General features: G+C 41.6%; 1 protein-coding gene across 1 annotated transcript in view; it reads left to right on the forward strand.

Annotated features, from left to right (window-relative positions):
* LOC139376911 (zinc finger protein 804B-like) overlaps nt 1-23,279 on the forward strand; it is a 48,907-nt gene that overhangs the window by 19,276 nt on the left and 6,352 nt on the right. The window contains exons 2-3 of the mRNA XM_071119908.1: nt 7,634-7,645; nt 15,851-15,976. Of these exons, the coding sequence (XP_070976009.1) occupies nt 7,634-7,645; nt 15,851-15,976 (138 nt within the window). The remainder of the gene's footprint in view (nt 1-7,633; nt 7,646-15,850; nt 15,977-23,279) is intronic.

The following is a 23,279-nucleotide window of genomic DNA, read 5'->3' on the forward strand; positions in this document are numbered from 1 at the left end:
TCAGGCGTTTGGAAATTGCTCCCAAGGATGAACCAGACATGTGGAGATCTACCATTTTTTTCTGAAGTCTTGGCTGTTTTCATTTGATTTTCCCATGATGTCAAGCAAAGAGGCACTGAGTTTGAAGGTATGCCTTAAAATACATCCACAGGTACACCTCCAATTGACTCAAATTATGTCAATTAGCCTATCAGAATCTTCTAAAGCTTCTAAATTTCCAAGCTGTTTAAAGGCACAGTCAACTTAGTGTATGTAAACATCTGACCCACTGGAATTGTGATATAATGAATTACACGAAAAATGTGTGTGTGTCATGCACAAAGTAGATGTCCTAACTGACTTGCCAAAAATATAGTTTGTTAAAACATCTTATGGCTGGGGGCAGTATTGAGTAGCTTGGATGAATAAGGTGCCCTGAGTAAACTACCTGCTACTCAGTCCCAGTTGCTAATATATGCATATTATTAGTATATTTGGATAGAAAACACTCTGAAGATTCTAAAACTGTGAATGATGTCTGTGAGTATAACAGAACTCATACGGCAGGCAAAAACCTGAGAAGACATCCAACCAGGAAGTGGGAAATCTGAGGTTGGTCGTTTTTCAACTCATTCCCTATTGAAGATACAGTGGGATATTGGTCATGTTGAACTTCCTAAGGCTTCCACTAGATGTCAACAGTCTTTGGAAACTTGTTTGAGGCTTCTACTGTAAAGGAGGGGCTCATAAGGGCTCTTTGAGTCAGTGGTCTGGCAGAGTGCTTTTCTACAGATAAAGGAATTCTCTGGTTGGAACATTATTGAAGATTTATGTTAAAAACATCCTAAAGATTGATTCTATACATCGTTTGACATGTTTCTACGGACTGTAACGGAACTTTTTGACATAGTGAATGCTCTTCGTGACTTTGGATTTGTTTACAAAACGCGCTAACAAAAGTAGCTATTTGGACATAAATGATGGACATTATCGAACAAAACAAACATTTATTGTGGAACTGCGATTCCTGGGAGTGCATTCTGATGAAGATCATCAAATGTAAGTGAATATTTTTAATGTTATTTCTGACTTCTGTTAACTGCACAATATGGCGGATATCTTTTTGGCTTGTTTGGTTTCTGAGCGCCGTACTCAGATTATTGCATGGTTTGCTTTTCCCGTAAAGCTTTTTTGAAATCTGACACAGCGGTTGCATTAAGAAGAAGTGTATCTAAAATGCCATGCATAACACTTGTATTTTCATCAACATTTATTATGAGAATTTCTGTAAATTCATGTGGCTCTCTGCAAAATCACCAGATGTTTTTGGAACTGTTGAACATACCGCGCAAATGTTTACTGAAATGTTTTGATATAAATATGAACTTCATCGAACAAAACATACATGTATTGTGTAACATGAAGTCCTATGAGTGTCATCTGATGAAGATCATCAAAGGTTAGTGATTAATTCTATCTATATTTCTGATTTTTGTGACTCCTCTCTTTGGCTGGAAAAATGGCTGTGTTTTTCTGTGACTTGGCTCTGACCTAACATAATCGTTTGTGGTGCTTTCGCTGTAAAGCCTATTTGAAATAGGACACTGTGGTGGGATTAACAAGAAGTGTATCTTCAAAATGGTGTGAAATACTTCTATGTTTGAGAAAGTTTAATTTAGGGATTTCTGTTGTTTTGAATTTGGCGCCCTGCACTTTCACTGGCTGTTGTCATATCAATCCCGTTAGCGGGATCTCAGCCCTAAGAAGTTTTTAACAAGAAATTTGAGGAGTGGTTGAAAAACAATTTTTAATGACTCCAACCCAAGTGTATGTAAACTTCCGACTTCAACTGTGCACGGGGTATCAGTACCGAGTCGATGTGCAGGTCTACGAGGTAATTGAGGTGGAGATGTGCAGTACCAGTCAAAAGTCTCTCAATATAGTAAATAAGTGCACATGGCTTGTATTCAAAACAACAGGTTTTTTTCTCATGGTGAGTTTACACAGCAATATGCAGGAACAGTTATAGCAATTTATGACATACAGTACCTGTCAAAAGTTTGGACACACCTACTCATTCAAGGGTTTTCTTTATTTTTACTATTTTCTACATTGTAGAATAATAGTGAAGACATCAAAACTATGAAATAACACATGTGGAATCATGTAGTAACCAAAAAAGTGTTAAACAAATCAAAATATATTTTATATTTAAGATTCTTCAAAGTAGCCTGCCTTTGCCTTGATGACAGCTTTGCACACGCTTGGCATTCTCTCAACCAGCTTCATGGGGAATGCTTTTCCAACAGTCTCGAAGGAGTTCCTACATATGCTGAGCACTTGTTGGCTGCTTTTCCTTCACTCTGCGGTCCAACTCATCCCAAACCATCTCAATTGGGTTGAGGTCGGGTGATTGTGGAGGCCAGGTCATCTGATGCAGCACTCCATCACACAGCCCTTACACAGACCGGAGGTGTGTTTTGGGTCATTGTCCTGTTGAAAAACAAATGATAGTCCCACTAAGCGCAAACCAGATGGGATGGCGTATCGCTACACAATGCTGTGGTAGCCATGCTGGTTACTGTAAGTGTGCCTGAAAATCTAAATAAATCACTGACAGTGTCACCATCAAAGCACCCCCACACCATCACACCTCCTCATCCATGCTTCACGGTGGGAACCACACACGTAGAGACCATCCATTCACCTACTCTGCGTCTCACAAAGACACGGCGGTTGGAACCAACAATCTCAAATTTGGAGTCATCAGACCAAAGGACAGATTTCCACCGGTCTAATGTCCATTGCTCGTGTTTCTTGGCCCAAGCAAGTCTCTTCTTATTGGTGTCCTTTAGTAGTGGTTTCTTTGCAGTAATTCAACCATAAAGGCCTGATTCAGGCAGTCTCCTCTGAACAGTTGATGTTGTGATGTGTCTGTTAATTGAACTCTGTGAAGCATTTATTTGGGTTGCAATTTCTGAGACTGGTAAATCTAGTGAATTTATCCACTGCAGCAGAGGTAACTCTGGGTCTTTCTTTCCTGTGGCGATCCTCATGAGAGCCAGTGCTTTCATCATAGTGCTTGATGGTTTTTGCAACTGTATTTACTTTTTTTTTAAGTTCTTGAAATGTTCAGGATTGACTGACCTTCATGTCTGAAAGTAATGGATGGTCGTTTTTATTTGCTTTTTTGAGCTGTTCTTGCCATAATATGAACTTGGTATTTTACCAAATAGGGCTATCTTCTGTATACCAACCCTACCTTGTCAAAACAATGATTGTCTCAAATGCGTTAAGAAGGAAAGAAATTCCACTAATTATATTTTAATAAGGCACACCTGTTAATTGAAATGCATTCCAAGTGACTACCTCATGAAGCTGGTTGAGAGAATGCCAAGAGTGTGCAAAGCTTTCATCAAGGTAAAGGGTGGCTACTTTGAAGAATCTCAAATCTCAAATATATTTTGATTTCTTTAACACTTTTTTGGTTACTACATGATTCCATATGTGTTATTTCCAAGTGTTGAAGTCTTCACTATTATTCTACAATGCAGAAAATAGTAAAACAAATAATGAAAAACCCTTGAATGGAGCATGTGTGTCCAAACTTTTGACTGGTACTATACATATACTGTAGGTAGGGGTAAAGTGACTAGGCAACAGGATAGAATATAAACAGTAGCAGCAGAGTATGTGATGAGTCAAAAGGGTCAGTGCAGATAGTCCTTCCGTCATCTACCTATCTGCTCTCTCCATCTCTCTTTGGGATCTGACTGTAGCAGTTGTACTGTTCTTTGTCTGTCTGGAACTGTCCTTTATGTCCTCTCTGTGTAGCTGCTGTGACTCTGTTCAACTAGAAAGGCCTTATGTAAAACGCTATAGTTCACTCAGTACAATAATCCTATAGATGGTGGGAAAGAGGAGAAAGAAAGAATGTTTGATGAACGATGATAAAATAAAGGAGAATGGAACAGAAAGGCAGATAGATAGAAAGAGAGAGAGATACAGAGAGAGAGAGAGGAATCTGTTGACTGATTCTCTGGCCAGGGTATAAAGGACTGAGCTGGGTGATGGACAGGTCATTAATTATTGATCCATGGTTAATTGATTATTTGATTGAATTGATCATTGATTTATGACTCTTAGATGAGAGGAACATGTTTTGTTCTTGCCGATGCTGTGTGTGTGTGTTACGCATCTCCTTTTCATTCCCATCCAATCTGGATGTGATAGGTCACACTGCATCAGATGCCTCTCTCTCTCTCCCTATACACAGTCCAGGGTCCAGAGCTACACAATTGTTCCATCTGGAAATGCTCCAGCATCCAATAATCTTTTTACATATCTATGTTCGTTGCCAGGGCTGCAGTATTCTCAGATCTGTACTTTCAGCCTTTACTATGATGGCAAAACATCAGTATCTAGTTTTAACAGATCTGTGTTTTTGGCCAGAGCTACATCTAGTTTTAATTTCTTTTGGCTGTTGGTTTTATGGTAGGTACGTCTCCATCCTGCATCATTCATACAGTCAATACATTATTTATATAGAGAGAATGATTTATTTCAGCTTTATTTCGTTCATCACATTCCCAGTGGGTCAGAAGTTTACATACACTCAATTAGTATTTGGTAGCATTGTCTTTAAATTGTTTAACTTGGGTCAAACATTTTGGGTAGCCTTCCACAAGCTTCCCACAATAAGTTGGGTGAATTTTGGCCCATTCCTCCTGACAGAGCTGGTGTAACTGAGTCAGGTTTGTAGGCCTCCTTGCTCACACATGCTTTTTCAGTTCTGCCCACAAATTTTCTATAGGATTGAGGTCAGGGCTTTGTGATGGCCACTCCAATACCTTGACTGTGTTGTCCTTAAGCCATTTTGCCACAACTTTGGAAGTATGCTTGGGGTCATTGTCCATTTGGAAGACCCATTTGCGACCAAGCATTAACTTCCTGACTGATGTCTTGAGATGTTGCTTCAATATATCCACATAATTTTCCCTCTTCAGGATGCCATCTATTTTGTGAAGTGCACCAGTCCCTCCTGCAGCAAAGCACCCCCACAACATGATGCTGCCACCCCCGTGCTTCACGGTTGGGATGGTGTTCTTCAGCCTGCAAGCCTCCCCTTTATCTTCCAAACATAACGATGGTCAGTATGGCCAAACATCAATTTTTGTTTCATCATATTTCTCCAAAAAGTATGATCTTTGTCCCCATGTGCAGTTGCAAACCAAAGTCTGGCTTTTTTATGGCGGTAAAGGAGTAGTGGTTTCTTCCTTGCTGAGCAGACTTACAGGTTATATCGATTTAGGACTCATTTTACTGTGGATATAGATAGGTCCTTTGCTGTTGTTCTGGGATTGATTTGCACTTTTCGCACCAAAGTACGTTCATCTCTAGGAGACAGAACGCGTCTCCTTCCTGAGCGATATGACGGCTGTGTGGTCCCATGGGGTTTATACTTGCGTACTATTGTTTGTACAGATGAACGTGGTACCTTAAGGCGTTTAGAAATTGCTCCCAAGGATGAACCAGACATGTGGAGGTCTACCATTTTTTTCTTAAGTCTTGGCTGATTTCATTTGATTTTCCCATGATGTCAAGCAAAGAGGCACTGAGTTTGAAGGTAGGCCTTGAAATACATCCACAGGTACACCTACAATTGAATCAAATGATGTCAATTAGCCTATCAGAAGCTTCTAAATACTGCTTGTGTAAAAGTCTAAAAGTATTCGGTTTTAAATATACAGTACCTTGCGAAAGTATTCGGCCCCCTTGAACTTTGCGACCTTTTGCCACATTTCAGGCTTCAAACATAAAGATATAAAACTGTATTTTTTTGTGAAGAATCAACAACAAGTGGGACACAATCATGAAGTGGAACGACATTTATTGGATATTTCAAACTTATCGAAAACTGAAAAATTGGGCGTGCAAAATTATTCAGCCCCCTTAAGTTAATACTTTTTAGCGCCACCTTTTGCTGCGATTACAGCTGTTAGTCGCTTGGGGTATGTCTCTATCAGTTTTGCACATCGAGAGACTGAAATTTTTTCCCATTCCTCCTTGCAAAACAGCTCGAGCTCAGTGAGGTTGGATGGAGAGCATTTGTGAACAGCAGTTTTCAGTTCTTTCCACAGATTCTCGATTGGATTCAGGTCTGGACTTTGACTTGGCCATTCTAACACCTGGATATGTTTATTTTTGAACCATTCCATTGTAGATTTTGCTTTATGTTTTGGATCATTGTCTTGTTGGAAGACAAGTCTCCGTCCCAGTCTCAGGTCTTTTGCAGACTCCATCAGTTTTTCTTCCAGAATGGTCCTGTATTTGGCTCCATCCATCTTCCCATCAATTTTAACCATCTTCCCTGTCCTTGCTGAAGAAAAGCAGGCCCAAACCATGATGCTGCCACCACCATGTTTGACAGTGGGGATGGTGTGTTCATGGTGATGAGCTGTGTTGCTTTTAAGCCAAACATAACGTTTTGCATTGTTGCCAAAAAGTTCAATTTTGGTTTCATCTGACCAGAGCACCTTCTTCCACATGTTTGGTGTGTCTCCCAGGTGGCTTGTGGCAAACTTTAAACAACACTTTTTATGGATATCTTTAAGAAATGGCTTTCTTCTTGCCACTCTTCCATAAAGGCCAGATTTGTGCAATATACGACTGATTGTTGTCCTATGGACAGAGTCTCCCACCTCAGCTGTAGATCTCTGCAGTTCATCTAGAGTGATCATGGGCCTCTTGGCTGCATCTCTGATCAGTCTTATCCTTGTATGAGCTGAAAGTTTAGAGGGACGGCCAGGTCTTGGTAGATTTGCAGTGGTCTGATACTCCTTCCATTTCAATATTATCGCTTGCACAGTGCTCCTTGGGATGTTTAAAGCTTGGGAAATCTTTTTGTATCCAAATCCGGCTTTAAACTTCTTCACAACAGTATCTCGGGCCTGGTGTGTTCCTTGTTCTTCATGATGCTCTCTGCGCTTTTAACGAACCTCTGAGACTATCAGAGTGCAGGTGCATTTATACGGAGACTTGATTACACACAGGTGGATTGTATTTATCATCATTAGTCATTTAGGTCAACATTGGATCATTCAGAGATCCTCACGGAACTTCTGGAGAGAGTTTGCTGCACTGAAATTAAAGGGGCTGAATAATTTTGCACGCCCAATTTTTCAGTTTTTGATTTGTTAAAAAAGTTTGAAATATCCAATAAATGTCGTTCCACTTCATGATTGTGTCCCACTTGTTGTTGATTCTTCACAAAAAAATACAGTTTTATATCTTTATGTTTGAAGCCTGAAATGTGGCAAAAGGTCGCAAAGTTCAAGGGGGCCGAATACTTTCGCAAGGCACTGTACTTAAGCATCAAAAGTAAAAGTATAAATCATTTAAAATTCCTTAAATTGAGCAAACCAGACAGCATAATTTTCTTGTTTTTATTTATTTATGGATAGCCAGGGGCTATCTCCAACAGTCAGACATCATTTCCAAACAAAGTATGTATGTTTATTGAGTCCGCCAGATCAGAGGTAGTATGGATGACCACGGATGTTCTCTTGATAAGTGTGTGAATTGGACCATTTTCCTGTCCTGCTAAGCATTCAAATTGTAACAAGTAATTTTGAGTGTCAGAGAAAATATTTAGGAATGTAGTGAAGTAGAAGTAAAAGTTGTTAAAAATATAAAATGGTAAAGAACAGATACCTTACTTTTAGTATTTTGACATAAGTACTTTACACCACTGTGTGTGTGTGTGTGAGTGTGTGTGTGGGTGTGTGTGTGTGTGTGTGTGTGTGTGTGTACAGTATTTCCCGTCATTAAGGCAGGATAGCAATTATAGGAGTTGATCTACAAAATTATGAATATACCCTTCACACAGATGCAATTAAGAGTCTCGGAATATATTAGCCTACCCTACCTACTGTATCAGAAGTACAGATGTCTCTCTGTGAGCCTCCTTCACTAAAGCCTTGTTCACATTGACAGTTTGAAGTGACTCAAATAAAATAAAATAAAAACTGATTCGAATCTGTTCTTTTTGCTGCAGTCTGAACAGCCAAAAAGCACATGGAATCTGATATTTCAAGCCACATACAAATCTGATTTCTGGCCATGCAATTCGTATCTGAATGGTCAAATCTAATTTATTTGCCCTCAAGTGTTTTTTAGATTCTTATTTGGCATATTGTGTTGCCTGTTAGCTATTATATTGACAGTTTGACAAGAACATGTGGAAGCTAACTAGCTTGTTATTGTTTACAAACTAATTAGTGCATGTGCTGGAAAGCTAAACAGCTACTTAGCTAGCTAGCTAGTTGACTGCTGTGGCTAGCCAAAACAGATTTGTTTTAAAGGTTGGACCATATGATAAACTCTATGTGACCAGGCACAATGAAAGGAGAGGATAGGAGATGAGAGAAGAGGAGAGGATAGGGGGAGAGAGGAGAGGAGAGAACAGCAGAGGAGTAGAAAATTAAGCTGTCACCTCAGTCTATAGCACAGACATAATCACGCATAACATGCATGTAAACCACTCAAAGCGTGTCCAACATGTCTAACAGAAATGACAGGCGGGAACAAAGATGTGTCTGTGTCATAATTGTGACCCAAGCCCTGCTCAGATAATCCCTACCGACAACGTAGCGCTGCTGCAAATGTACATTGTCCCAGGGCCGTTGGCAGTCATAATGTAAGTAACCTCATTTATGTACCTCTTACTCCCCCTGAATGCCTCTGTCATTCCCCTGAATGCCTCTGTCAATTCTACTCTTACTCCCCTGAATGCCTCTGAATGCCTCCTACAATCCTATTGTATGTAGTTATCATGTGCCTATGAACCTGAGATCTACTGTTTGAACTGAGGCGGTTTGCCCTAGTAGGAAGTCCAATGTAGCTCACCCTGCACTATCAGCTCAAAAATAAATATGATGTCTACCTTTGATAAACCTCCCAGTAAAGCAATACAAATTAACAAAAGATGTTCAGCACGCTTATAGGGAAGGGCATTCAACTTACGCAAATGACTGATGATTGGCTGAGAGAAATTGATAATAAAAAGACTGTGGGAGCTGTTTTTTAGACTTCAGTGCAGCTTTTGACATTATCAATCATAATCTGCTGTTGGAAAAAACTGTGTTATGGCTTTACATCCCCTGCTATATTGTGGATTGAGAGTTACATTTCTAATAGAACACAGAGGGTGTTCTTTAATGGAAGCCTCTCCAACATAATCTAGTTAGTTAGGCATTACCCAGGGCAGCTGTCTAGGCCCCTTACTTTTTTCAATCTTTACTAATGACCTATGACCTACTAATGACCTAATGACCTATATGCTGGTGTCTCAAAACAAGCGAAATCACTGCAACACTTAACAAAGAGCTGTAGTCAGTTTCAGAATGGGTGGCCAGCAGTAAGATAGTCCTAAATATTTTTTGAAAACTAAAAGCATTGTATTTGGAACAAATCATTCACTAAACCCTAAACAAATAGTGTAATGAATAATGTGGAAATTGAGCAAGTTGAGGAGACTAAACTGCTTGGAGTAACCTTGGAGTAACTGTCATGGCCAAAACATATTGATGCAACAGTAGCTAAGATGGGGAGAGGTCTGTCCATAATAAAGCACTACTCTGCCTTCTTATCTCTATCAACAAGGCAGGCCCTAATTTTGTCTCACCTGGACTACTATCCAGTCGTGTGGTCAGGTGCCACAAAGAGAGACTTAACAACTGTCCCAGAACAGGGCAGCACAGCTGGCCCTTAAATGTACACTGAGAGCTAACATTAATAATATACATATCAATACACCTTAGGGAACAGTGGGGACTGTGAAGAGACACACATAGGCACAGACACATGCATGCACACATGATATCATACGCACTACACACACATGGATTTTGGCTGTAGATATGTGTTAGTAGAGTATTGGCCAGAAGGCACACACTTAATGTTTAGTGAAATGTGTTTAAAATTGTATAACTGCCTTCATTTTGCTCAACCCCAGGAACAGTAGCGGGATCCATAATAAATACCCAAAAATATAATACAAACCCCTGAAATCATTTTTTTTCATTTAGCTTTTTTCATTTCAACATTAAATTACTTCACCAATCAGGGCGGATATAGAAGGGCGATGTTTGGTTGTTTGCATGCGCGATGGACAGACAAGTGTAGGGTGCGAGATACCACTGACATTTTGCGGGTGGGGAGAGAGCGAGAGAGGGTGGAGGAGCCAAGGAGGAGGTTTAGCTTGAAAGAAAAGGGAAAGGGAAAGATACCTAGTCAGTTGTACAACTGAAACCACTGGCCATTTTGTTATGACATGCATTATCTGAATTAGGCCCATAGAATTATACCTACCGAGGAGTGGCTTCTATCGAGGTACTTTGAATGTCTTTGAACTTCAGATATTTGGCTTAATGTTGGACCAGAGCTAACCAGCTGGCTAACAAATTGTGTGTGCAGAAGGGCACCAGAATAAAAAAACAACTTGTCTTACCTTTTTGTAGTTAATAAATCCAATGTGGAAACTGATAACTATAGTATCCTTAATTAACTAGCATTGAAAAAGTTAATCCATTCTCTGTAATTAAAAATCTCTCTCTAATTTCTGAATCACGCTTGTAACATCAGTAGGCTACAGTAACCTATGCTTCAGAGGGGGAGGGACAGGAAGCCTACACACGCATGCACGCACACATGTAAAGGTTTTCAGCTGGCAGGCAGACACTGGAATAAGTTTCTGAATGGCAGAGTTAGGGCCTTGCATTGGCACTTTGTTGCGTTTTTTGTGGGGACTGGATTTTTTTTTAAATAATTTATAAACAGGTTTACGCTGCAGCAGCAAATTGACATCTGGATGAATTTAGTGACGAGACGTCAACTTGTCAGAGTGTGTGTGTCTGGGGATGGCTACTCGCAGGTGTAATGAACACGATGGTAGACAGAGAGCTAGTTTCAAGCGCAGGGTGTAGCAGGTGTTTATTGTAAAGGACCACAGGAGGAGGCAGGTAGCTGGGTCCAGGGGCAGGCAGAAGATCATACACAGGGGTTCCAACAAGGCAACAGTACAGGCAGGGAAAAGGCTAATAACGTCATCCAGGAGATCAGGCTATAGGTTGATAACAGGAAATCCGATGGGCTAAGGTACAGGCAGGGAATAGGCAAAAGGCGTCATTAGTGAGGCAGGCATAAACTATCATACACGGGAGTAAATCACGGGAAAAACCAGCTCAGAAACACGTGTGTCACAAAACAAACAATACCTCACAGTGATGGGGTGCAAAGAACTGAACCAAATAGTGTGTGATAATGACATACAGGTGTGTGAACAGGTGATCAGAATTAAGGAGATTGGGATCTGAAGAGTGAGCTGCGTTCAGGGGATCTAGGTATTTGAGAGTGTAAGCTGGAAAGTGAGCTGTGTTCTGGGGATATACATGTTTGAGAGTGAGAGTTGGAAGCAGACTTTACAGCAGGGAGCAGAGGCAAACTGAGGTGTGTGTGTACTGTAGGTGTACCGTATAATGTAAAATAAAACATCTAATTTGAGTGTACCGCAGAAAAATAGTGATACATGTACAGGAGCTGTCAGCAGTGTTCTGGCACTATACACACCATTATTTGTATATACACTGCTCAAAAAAAATAAAGGGAACACTAAAATAACACATCCTAGATCTGAATGAATGAAATATTCTTATTAAATACTTTTTTCTTTACATAGTTGAATGTGCTGACAATAAAATCACACAAAAATTATCAATGGAAATCAAATTTATCAACCCATGGAGGTCTGGATTTGGAGTCACCCTCAAAATTAAAGTGTAAAACCACACTACAGGCTGATCCAACTTTGATGTAATGTCCTTAAAACAAGTCAAAATGAGGCTCAGTAGTGTGTGTGGCTTCCACGTGCCTGTATGACCTCCCTACAACGCCTGGGCATGCTCCTGATGAGGTGGCGGATGGTCTCCTGAGGGATCTCCTCCCAGACCTGGACTAAAGCATCCGCCAACTCCTGGACAGTCTGTGGTGCAGCGGGGTGGATGGAGCGAGACATGATGTCCCAGATGTGCTCAATTGGATTCAGGTCTGGGGAACGGGCTGGCCAGTCCATAGCATCAATGCCTTCCTCTTGCAGGAACTGCTGACACACTCCAGCCACATGAGGTCTAGCATTGTCTTGCATTAGGAGGAACCCAGGGCCAACCACACCAGCATATGGTCTCACAAGGGGTCTGAGGATCTCATCTCGGTACCTAAAGGCACTCAGGCTACCTCTGGCAAGCACATGGAGGGCTGTGAAATGCCACCCCACACCATGACTGACCCACCGCCAAACCGGTCATGCTGGAGGATGTTGCAGGCAGCAAAACGTTCTCCACGGCGTCTCCAGACTCTGTCACGTCTGTCACATGTGCTCAGTGTGAACCTGCTTTCATCTGTGAAGAGCACAGGGCGCCAGCGGCGAATTTACCAATCTTGGTGTTCTCTGGCAAATGCCAAACGTCCTGCACGGTGTTGGGCTGTAAGCACAACCCCCACCTGTGGACGTCGGGCCCTCATACCACCCTCATGGAGTCTGTTTCTGACCGTTTGAGCAGACGGCCTGCTGGAGGTCATTTTGCAGGGCTCTGGCAGTGCTCCTCCTTGCACAAAGGCGGAGGTAGCGGTCCTGCTGCTGGGTTGTTGCCCTCCTACGGCCTCCTCCATGTCTCCTGATGTACTGGCCTATCTCCTGGTAGCGCCTCCATGCTCTGCACACTACGCTGACAGACAGAGCAAACCTTCTTGCCACAGCTCGCATTGATGTGCCATCCTGGTGAGCTGCACTACCTGAGCCACTTGTGTGGGTTGTAGACTCCATCTCATGCTACCACTAGAGTGAAAGCATCGCCAGCATTCAAAATTGACCAAAACATCAGCCAGGAAGCATAGGAACTGAGAAGTGGTCTGTGGTCACCACCTGCAGAACCACTCCTTTATTGGGGGTGTCTTGCTAATTGCCTATAATTTCCACTTGTTGTCTATTCCATTTGCACAACAGCATGTGAAATGTATTGTCAATCAGTTTTGCTTCCTAAGTGGACAGTTTGATTTCACAGAAGTGTGATTGACTTGGAGTTACATTGTGTTGTTTAAGTGTTCCCTTAATCTTTTTGAGCAGTATATATATATATATATATATATATATATATATATATATATATATATACAGTGCCTTGCGAAAGTATTCGGCCCCCTTGAACTTTGCAACCTTTTGCCACATTTCAGGCTTCAAACATAAAGATATAAAACTGTATTTTTTTGTGAAGAATCAACAACAAGTGGGACACAATCATAAAGTGGAACGACATTTATTGGATATTTCAAACTTTTTTAACAAATCAAAAACTGAAAAATTGGGCGTGCAAAATTATTCAGCCCCCTTAAGTTAATACTTTGTAGCGCCACCTTTTGCTGCGATTACAGCTGTAAGTCGCTTGGGGTATGTCTCTATCAGTTTTATATCTTTATGTTTGAAGCCTGAAATGTGGCAAAAGGTCGCAAAGTTCAAGGGGGCCGAATACTTTCGCAAGGCACTGTATATATATATATGACATGGGGGGGATTATGTGTTTGTATATTTTTTATTGCTTGGTATTACTGCACTATTTGAGCTATAAACACAAGCCTTTCACTGCACCTGTGATAACATCTGAAAATCTGTGTCTGCAATCAATAAACTTTCATTTGGATTTGATTTTGAACAAACGGCACACACACACGCACACACGCACACCACCCTGGTTCAACATAATTTCTCAGACAGACGAGAGAGGTGTGAGGAGGTGCTTAGGAGACAGATACAAACAAACAAGCACGCACATTGTTTGGAGAATTGGCAGTGGAGATAAGGGAGATAAGCCTCCTGCTTGTTGGACTGACTGAGCTTACAAACTTCTTCAGGCTAGGGTCTATTTTTCTCAATTTCCGGCTGACTGACATGCCCAAAGTAAACTGCCTGTTGCTCAGGCCCTGAAACCAGGATATGCATATAATTGGTACCATCGGAAAAAGAAAACACTCTGAAGTTTGTAGAAATGTTAAGATAATGTAGGAGACTATAACACAATAGATATGGTAGGAGAAATCCCTACCGGAATTGTTTTTTTTTTGCGAGAGCCCATGCTCTTCCAATGGAACGTATAGGAAAAAATATATATATAGCTCCCAGTGTGCAATTCCTATGGCTTCCACTAGGTGTCAGTAGTCTTTGTTCAAGGTTTCAGGCTTGTTTCTTCCAAAACGAGGAAGAATAATGAGTTTTAGTACAGGGACTCCAACCAATGTAGGTATTTTCAGCAGCCTCTCATTAGCTTAGCATACTAACTTGAGTGTCCAAAGAAATCCTTGGGCAGATGTTAAAGCCCCAAACCAACTTGAATTTATTTCTGTCCAAGTTCTATCACCATATTATTATGTGGCCAGATTTGCTCAATCACTTCAATGGACACATTTCTGCTGATGTTCCACTTGGGAGAGATGCCTAGCTCAGAGGAAGAGGGTGAAATGTCAAAACAGCCTAGAAAGAGGTGATTTGACTTTACCAAGCGTGGCCATATGCTAAGTGATTACTTTCCAAAACCCGGACTCAAAAATATCATAATTTCTCTCTTCTGAGGGCTTTCACATTCACTCACTCACTCACTCACTCACTCACTCACTCACTCACTCACTCACTCACTCACCTCACTCACACACACACACACACAAACATGCAAGTGTACACACTCACTCACACACACTCAAGTGCACAAAAATACACACATACATCCACATACAGTACACACACACCTTTTTATAACTCTGCATGTCCAGCCTCTAAAGATTAGTGTCACTTTGACATTTTCAATGCTCTAATGTTACCTGAACACAAACACCCCCTCTCTACTACTCCCTCCCTCCCTTTGTGTTGTCCTCCATCAGCACCCCTCCCTCCTTTCTCTTTTCCTTGGCTCAAGCATATTACTGAGGAAATTGGGGCCGATGGAGTCTGTCACTGTATGACCTAGAGCTTACAGAAGAAAATGAGAGAGAATAAGAAAGAGGGGGAAGAGGGGAGGGAAGCAGAGACGGGTGCGGAAGTGTAGAGGAAACAGGCAGAGGTAATGGGAAGAGGAGCGGGAAACAGGGGGACAGAATGGGCAGAAATGGAGAAAGGGGCACAGAGAGAGAGGGAATGCAAGAGAGAGGGAGAGAGAGACTCAAATTAAATTCCCATCATGTCAGGGTAGAGCAGGATTCAGTAGTGTTTATTGGCAGCTCCGAGCCTCAGGGAAATTACATTCTGCTGCAGAGCGTGAACACACTGACACACCCCCACCCACACACCAACACACCCACACATAGACAGCTGTTTGTGTCCTAAGGGGTGGCCGCTGAGAAAACCCACTCACGTCAAGTTACTCTAGACGCATGACTGGGTGTGTGTGTGAGGGGGTGGGCGGGTGAGAAGTTTTTGATTATATCCTAAGCTGGCCTATGTCTTCTCTCTTAGATCAAGATCAACCACACCAACACAAGTCTGCTTTAACGTAGTGACATGAAGATCTAATGTAGCGTTATGAAGGTTTAACGTAGTGTTATGAAGGATGAAATTGTCCCACTCCACCCTGCTGCTTTCCATAAACCCCACTGAGGACAGAACATCTGGAGTTGACATCTGCGACAGCATAACTAACATCTCTCTTTCCCATTTTCTACACCTTCTCTCTTTATCTCCCTCTCCATCTCTATCTTTCCACAAATGTTCTCTCTCTGTCCCTCTGTCTCTCTCTCTCTTTCGCTCTCTCTCTCTCTATAGGATGATGGTGAGAGTGCAGCAGGTACAGTGGAGGATGATGGGAAGTCGAGTTTCTTCTGCCAGCTGTGTGAGAAACAGTACCTGAGACACCAAGAGTATGACAACCACATCAACTCCTACGACCACGCACACAGACAGGTAACAAACACACACAAAAACAAAAACACGCAAAACCTCCCCTCTCCTCACACACACACAAACCAAGTCTTCCAGTCTCATCCTACATAGAGAAACGTAAAATAAACATAAAGCTGTTGCTTAGTTGTCATTGTTCTGAACATGAATTACAGCAGCCCAGAGTTAAGGCTCGTTATCACCAGCGGCAAAGACATGAAACGAGCTACACACACACACATAAAGACACACACCAGTTTCCGAGCTGTAATGTAGAGACTAGTTAATGTAGCCTATTTGTGCTGGCTGTTCTGTTTGTGATTCAGAGGCTGCCGCTATAAAGACACGTCTGTTCTTCTTTTAACATCCTTTCAGGAAAAAAGACACGTCCGTTCTTCCTTGTCAGGGGTAGTGAAATAAACATGTTGGGATTGTATAACACTACAAAAACACGTTGCACACTGATTCCGTGCTGTTGTTCTTTTATGCCGCGACCATTTGTGGTAGATGGTGGCATTCTGTATCGCACCACACTATCACAAGGAGGGTTAGCATGCTGATCTATCGGTAGTCTAAACTGTGGCAATTAATGGAGGTGTTTTCAGTCTGAGAGTCTCCTCTGGCACTAGAGTCCTGCATCAGACAACAACAACAAAAACTGTCGGTGGTCCTGGAGTTAAGAGAGAAATTTCACTTGACATGTGGACTGAAGATTTTCCCCCAAAAAATCTTGGTGGGCTTTTGGTTTCTCTTCCTCTAAAAACAGAAATAAATAATTCTAAATAACAAACTGGCTTTATTTACAAATTAGTAAGAATGTCTCACCCATGTTCAAGAATGGCTTTTTTCCAATTTATTCAGATTACAATCGCTCACTTTCAGTTTTTTGAAACAAAATAATCTCCAAAATATCATTCTTTTTTAAACAAAGTGATTATTATTATTATTATTAACCATGCATTATTATTATATAAAAGCCCCTTAGATATTCTCACAGACCAGACTTGCCCTAATGGAAAATACCCCTTAGATATGAATTTAGAATCCTCCAATCATCTAAATGTAATTCTTGGCGGAGAGTCACGTCATTGGCGAGAGTCAGGCGGTATTGGTAGAGTTGAAGAGGGCGAGGAACGAGATGGAGTCACAATCCATGCCAGGCAAACATGCAGATGATTATTTAAAATACATTTTAGTTGCAACAAGTTCGATCGGGTTTAAATCAGGAAACCTACATGTAGAGATTTTAAAAATATTTGTAGATATACTGTAGGCCTACCGTAGGCGACATGAGCCGAACTAGTGTTGAGTACTGTGCTGTTAAAAGTGTTGTAGGTCTTGTTTATGTTAAAGTATTTTACTACATAAAGGTCTACTTACTGTGCTGGCGTCTTGACCCAGTTTGTGCCCTCATTTGCATTGCAAACCATAACGAAATACTATGGGAATAAATGGAAGAGGCAAGTGGAAGGTGGGGGAAAGTAAGGAACTTCTCTGTTGGCCCTGGAGGCCTTTTGAAAACATGTTTTCACCGTGGGATTTTGGTTTCTCTCCATCTAAAAGCAGGGAGAGAAAACAAGCGTAGCAGGTTGTTCTGCAAACAACGTTTCTAGGATGGGCTATTAGCAGGACAAAAGTCTCTTCAACCATTAGAAAAGGTAGTAGTTCGACCTCTGTAGGTGTGACCCCCCCACAACTTACAATGTATTAAGTACTCTAAAGTTTGACGTTTCTAACTCCAAACCTCATGAAACCACAAAACGTGGGATCAACCATCGTTGATAGTATTTGTGCTTTCCTTAATACCGGTCCACACAAGTTTCTTCAACTGTCTTCTGACGATGATTAGAGCGATGTTGATTGCCTTTGCCGATCGATGATCATCTTCAACCATCAGTGAATCCATCTTACCGAGACTGAAACCAGATTTGCCCCAACAAAAAAATGCATCAAGCCCTACAAATATATACATTTATCATTAACCCTGCATTGTAATTGTAATGCAGGTGAATATTTTGTTATGGATCCAAAACTAATTACTATGGGAATAAATGTCACTGAATGACATGTGGTCAACTATTTCAGCACCGTTTCGCGCTGCTCTGAGACCAGCATGGGGACTGGTCTTGATAAATTAGTCAATGAGATAAAAATAATATTTAAAAAACAAGAGAACACACATGGTTAATGTTCAGATTTTATTTTTTTACAAATAATAATAATGAATAATAAATAATAAATATATATATATATATATATATACACTACCATTTAAAAGTTTGGGATCACTTATAAATGTCCTTGTTTTTGAAAGAAAAGCCATTTTTTTGTTCATTAAAATAACATCAAATTGATCAGAAATACAGTGTAGATATTGTTAATGTTGTAAATGACTATTGTAGCTGGAAACAGCTTATTTTTTATGGAATTGGCCAGACACTGGACAGAGGAAATCTGCCAAGAAGCATCCCGGAGTTGCCTCTTCACTGTTGAAGTTGAGTCATTACCCTTCCTCTCCACTCCTTACCTCTTATTTTCTAGTGCTTTTTTCCAGGCCTATGGTGATGGAGGGAATAGCAGCTGTTTTACCGGATCCTGACCAATTGTGCTATTTTGTGTGGTTTTTTTTGCGCTGATCTTAACTTCTTTTGTACATAATGTTTCCGCCATCATTTCCTATGACTGAAAAGAGCTTTCGGACATCAGAACAACGATCACTAACATCAATTTGGATGAGGATTTCTACTTCAATGAGTCGGGTCGAATGACATACTGCTCATCCTGGACCAGGCCCAAATCCGACACTCAAAAATGGAAAAGGCGGTGCTATAAAGGCCAGCGTGCGGGATGCCTGACAAGACAACATCGGCGAGTGGGTAAACCACCTCTTCCCTCGAACCAGCAATCACTGGAGAATAAACTGGAGGAGCTCCTTTCAAGACAATCTTATCAACGTGATCTGAAGAACTGTAATATCCTATGTTTCTCTGAGTTGTGGCTGAACAAGGACATGGAAAATTTTAATCTAGCTGTTTTTTCTATACATCGGAAGGACAGAACGGCAGCGTGGGATAAACTCGGGGGGGGGGGGTGTCTTTGTTAACAAGAGCTGGTGTGTGGTCTCTAATACTAAGGAGGTCTCGAGGTTCTGCTCGCATTAGTTAGAATATCTGTAGATGATACTATTTAAGCTGTAGAGGATACTATTTACCGAGAGAGTTTTCATCTATAATTTTCATAGCCCTCTACTTACCACCACAAACCAATGCTGGCACTAAGTCCGCACTCAACGAGCTGTATAGGGCCCTAAGCAAACACGAAAATTCTCACCCAGAGGTGTCGCTCCTAGAGGCCAATGATTTTAATGCAGGAAAAATGAAATCTGTCTTACCTTATGTCTACCAACATTTCACCTGTGCAACTAGAGGTGCAAAAACTCTAGATCACCTTTACTCCACACACAGAGACACATACAAACTCACCCTCCATTTGGCAAATCTGACCATAACTATATTCTCCTGATTCCTACTTACAAACTAAAATACACTGAGCTAAAGTCTAGAGCGGGACACTAATCCAGATGCGTATAAGAAATCCTGCTACGCCCTCGGACAAACCATCAAACAGGCAAAGCATCAATTCAGGACTAAGATCAAATCCTACTATACTAGCTCTGACGCTCGTCGGATGTGATAGGGCTTGCAAACTATCATGTATTACAAAGGGAAACCCAGCCATGAGCTGCCTAGTGACCCAAGCCTACCAGACGAGCTAAGAATACGTGAGAATGCTGTTCATTGACTACAGTTCAGCATTGAAGACCATAGTGCCTTCAAGCTCATCACTAAGCTAAGGACCATGGGACTGAACACCTTCCCCTGCAACTGGATCCTGGACTTCCTGACCCCAGATGGTGAAGGTAGGCAACAACATCCACCACGCTGACCCTCAACACAGGGCCCCACACGACACCAACACCATAATTAAGATTGCCAACGGCACAACGCTGGTAGGCCTGATCACCGACAACGATGACACAACCTATAGGGAGGAGGTCAGTGTGGTGCCGAGACAACAACCTCTCCCTCAATGTCAGCAAGACAAAGGAGCTGATCATGGACTACAAGAAACGGAGGGGCGAGCACGCCCCCATTCACATTGAATGGGCTGTAGTGGATTGGGTCGAGAGCTTCAAGTTCCTCGGTGTCCACCACACTAAGGACCTATCATGGTCCAAACACACCAATACAGTCGTAAAGAGGGCACAACTACGCCATTTCTCCCTCAGGAGGCTGAACAAATTTTGGCATGGGCCCTCAAATCCTCAAACAATTATACAGCTGCCAGATTGAGAGGGTCTTGACTAGCTGCATCACCGCTTGGTACGGGAACTGCTTGGCATCCGACCGTAAGGCGCAACAGAGTGTAGTGCATACGACCCAGTACATTACTGGGGCCGAGCCTGCCATCCAGGTCCACTATAGCAGGCGGTGTCAGAGGAAGGCCATACAAATTGTCAAAGAATTCAGCCACCCAAGTCATAGACTGTTCTCTCTGTTACCGCATGGCAAGCGCTACTGGAGCTTCAAGTTTGGGACCAAAAGGCTATTGATCCGCTTCTAACCCTCAAGCAATAAGACTGCGGAACATGCTACTTGGACTATTTGCATTGGCTACCTTTCACCGGCTCTATGCATACTCACTGGACTATACCCACACACTCACACACACTACACTGACACTCCAACACACACATACACAAGCACATGCATATTGACGCCACATACACACACACTCACTCAGACACACTTTCACGCTCTTCATATACGCTGCTGCTACTCTGTTTATTATCTATCCTGCGTGCCTAGTCACTTTTACCTCTACCTACAGTGCCTTCAGAAAGAATTCATACCCCTTGACTTATTCCACATTTTGTTGTGCTACAGCCTGAATTTAAAATTGATTAAATATGTTTTTGTGTCCCTCATCTACACACAATAACCCATATGACAAAATGAACATGTTTTTGCAAATATCTCATTAACATAAGTATTCACACCCCTGAGTCAATGCATGTTTGAATCACCTTTATCAGCGATTACAGCTGTGAGTCTTTCTGGGTAAGTCTCTAAGAGTTTAGCACACCTGGATTGTACAATAGTTGCCCATTATTCTTTTCAAAATTCTTCAAGCTCTGTCAAATTCATTTTCAAGCCTTGTTATAGATTTTCAAGCAGATTTAAGTCAAAACTGTAACTAGGCCACTCAGGAACATTCACTGTCTTCCTAGTAAGCAACGCCAATGTAGATTTGTGTTTTAGGTTATTGTCCTGCTGAAAGCTGCATTCATCTCCAAGAGTCTTGTGGAAAGCAGACTGAAGCAGGTTTTTCTCTAGGATTTTACCTGTGCTTAGCTCCATTCTGTTTCTTTTTCATCCTAAAAAACATCCCAGTCCTTAACGATTATGCAGTCACCACTATGCTTAAAAATATGGAAAGTAATGTGTTGTGTTGGATTTGCCCCAAACATAACGGTTTGTATTCAGGACATAAAGTTAATTTCTTTGCCAGATTTCTTGCAGTTTTACTTTAGTGCCTTATTGCAAACAGGATGCATGTTTTGGAATATTTGTATTCTGTACAGGCTTCCTTCTCACTCTGTCATTTAGATTAGTATTGTGGAGTAACTACAATGTTGTTGATCCATCCTCAAATTTCTCCTTTTACAGCCATTAAACACTAACTGTTTTAAAGTCATCGTTGGCCTCATGGTGAAATCCCTGAGAGGTTTCCTTCCTATCCAGCAACTGAGTTAGGAAGGACACTTGTATCATTGTAGTGACTGGGTGTATTGATACACCATCCAAAGTGTAATTAATAACTTCACCATGCTCAAAGGGATATTCAATGTCTGGTTTTCTTTTACCCATCTACCAATAGATGTCCTTCTTTGCAAGGCATTGAAAACCTCCCTGGTCTTTGTGGTTGAATTTGGGTTTGAAATGTATTGCTCGACTGAGGGACCTTACAGATAATTGTACGTGTGAGTCATTCAAAAATCATGTTAAACACTATAGTCCATGCAAGTTATTATGTGACTTGTTAAGCACATTTTTTACTCCTGGACTTATTTAGGCTCGCCATAACAAAGGGGTCGAATACTTATTAACTGAAGACATATCTGCACTTAAGTTTTTAATAAATGTAATTAGATTAGATTTTTTTCTTACTTTTTAACTATGCATTGCTGGGAAAGGGCTCTTAAGCATTCCACTGTAATGTCTACACCTGTTGTATTCGGTGCATGTGACATATACCATTTTTCCTTCTATTCCCTCTTCACTCCTCTACTCTCGGGTGGTCCAGTCACTGACAGATCCGCTCCCTCTATGATTGACATAAGTCCTGTCACACACACACACATTCTTCTACAACTAACCTTGTGGAGAATCTTATTTTCCCTAACCCAACCCTAGCTCCTAACCCTGACCCTAAAACTAACACTAGCTCCTAACCCTAACCTTAAACCTAATTCTAACCCTAATTCTAACCTTAACCCTAAACCGCCTAGAAATAGCATTTGACCTTGTGGGTCCGCAGTTGGTCAAGTGCTTGTTTGTTTACTATTCTTGTGGGGAGTTCTGGTCCAACAAGTATAGTTAATCATGTCCACATACACACTAATAGAGAGTTATGTATTATGTATGCTTCTGAGTAGGAATATGATTAACATTTCTCACATACCAGCATTTGGCATCAAAGACTCAAAGCTCCTTACTGTACGCTACCTACACACACACGTACGCAGGCACGCACACATGAATACACCAGTGTAGACATGCACGCATGCACTCAAACACACATAAACCCCCCCCCCACACACACACACACGCACACGCGCGCACGCACACGCATACACACACACACACACACACACACACACACACACACACACACACACACACAGAGCAGTAGAGCACATCAAAGTCGTCTACAGTGAGCTGACAGTGGGATGTTAAGTAGTGAGTGATAACACACAGAAACACTCGTTTGTGTTCTGCTCACTACAGATTAACCTGAAAACTGTCAACGTGTGTGTGTGTGTTCCTGGATTAGCAGGATGAACTTATCTGACATTGATTAGCAGCCACGGGAGGTGTGATGGTGAGAGTGTGCATGAATAAATGCATGCTCATTTGAGTGTCAAGATGTGCCCTTAGGTTTTACTGTGTGTGTGAGTTCATGATAGCAAGAGAGGAGAGTGAGAGGGGAGGGGTAGAAGGAGTAAGGAGGGAAGGAGAGAGAGAGAAAGACGGAAGAGAGGAGG

Source organism: Oncorhynchus clarkii, chromosome 2, assembly GCF_045791955.1.
Source record: "Oncorhynchus clarkii lewisi isolate Uvic-CL-2024 chromosome 2, UVic_Ocla_1.0, whole genome shotgun sequence".
Lineage (NCBI taxonomy): Eukaryota > Metazoa > Chordata > Actinopteri > Salmoniformes > Salmonidae > Oncorhynchus > Oncorhynchus clarkii.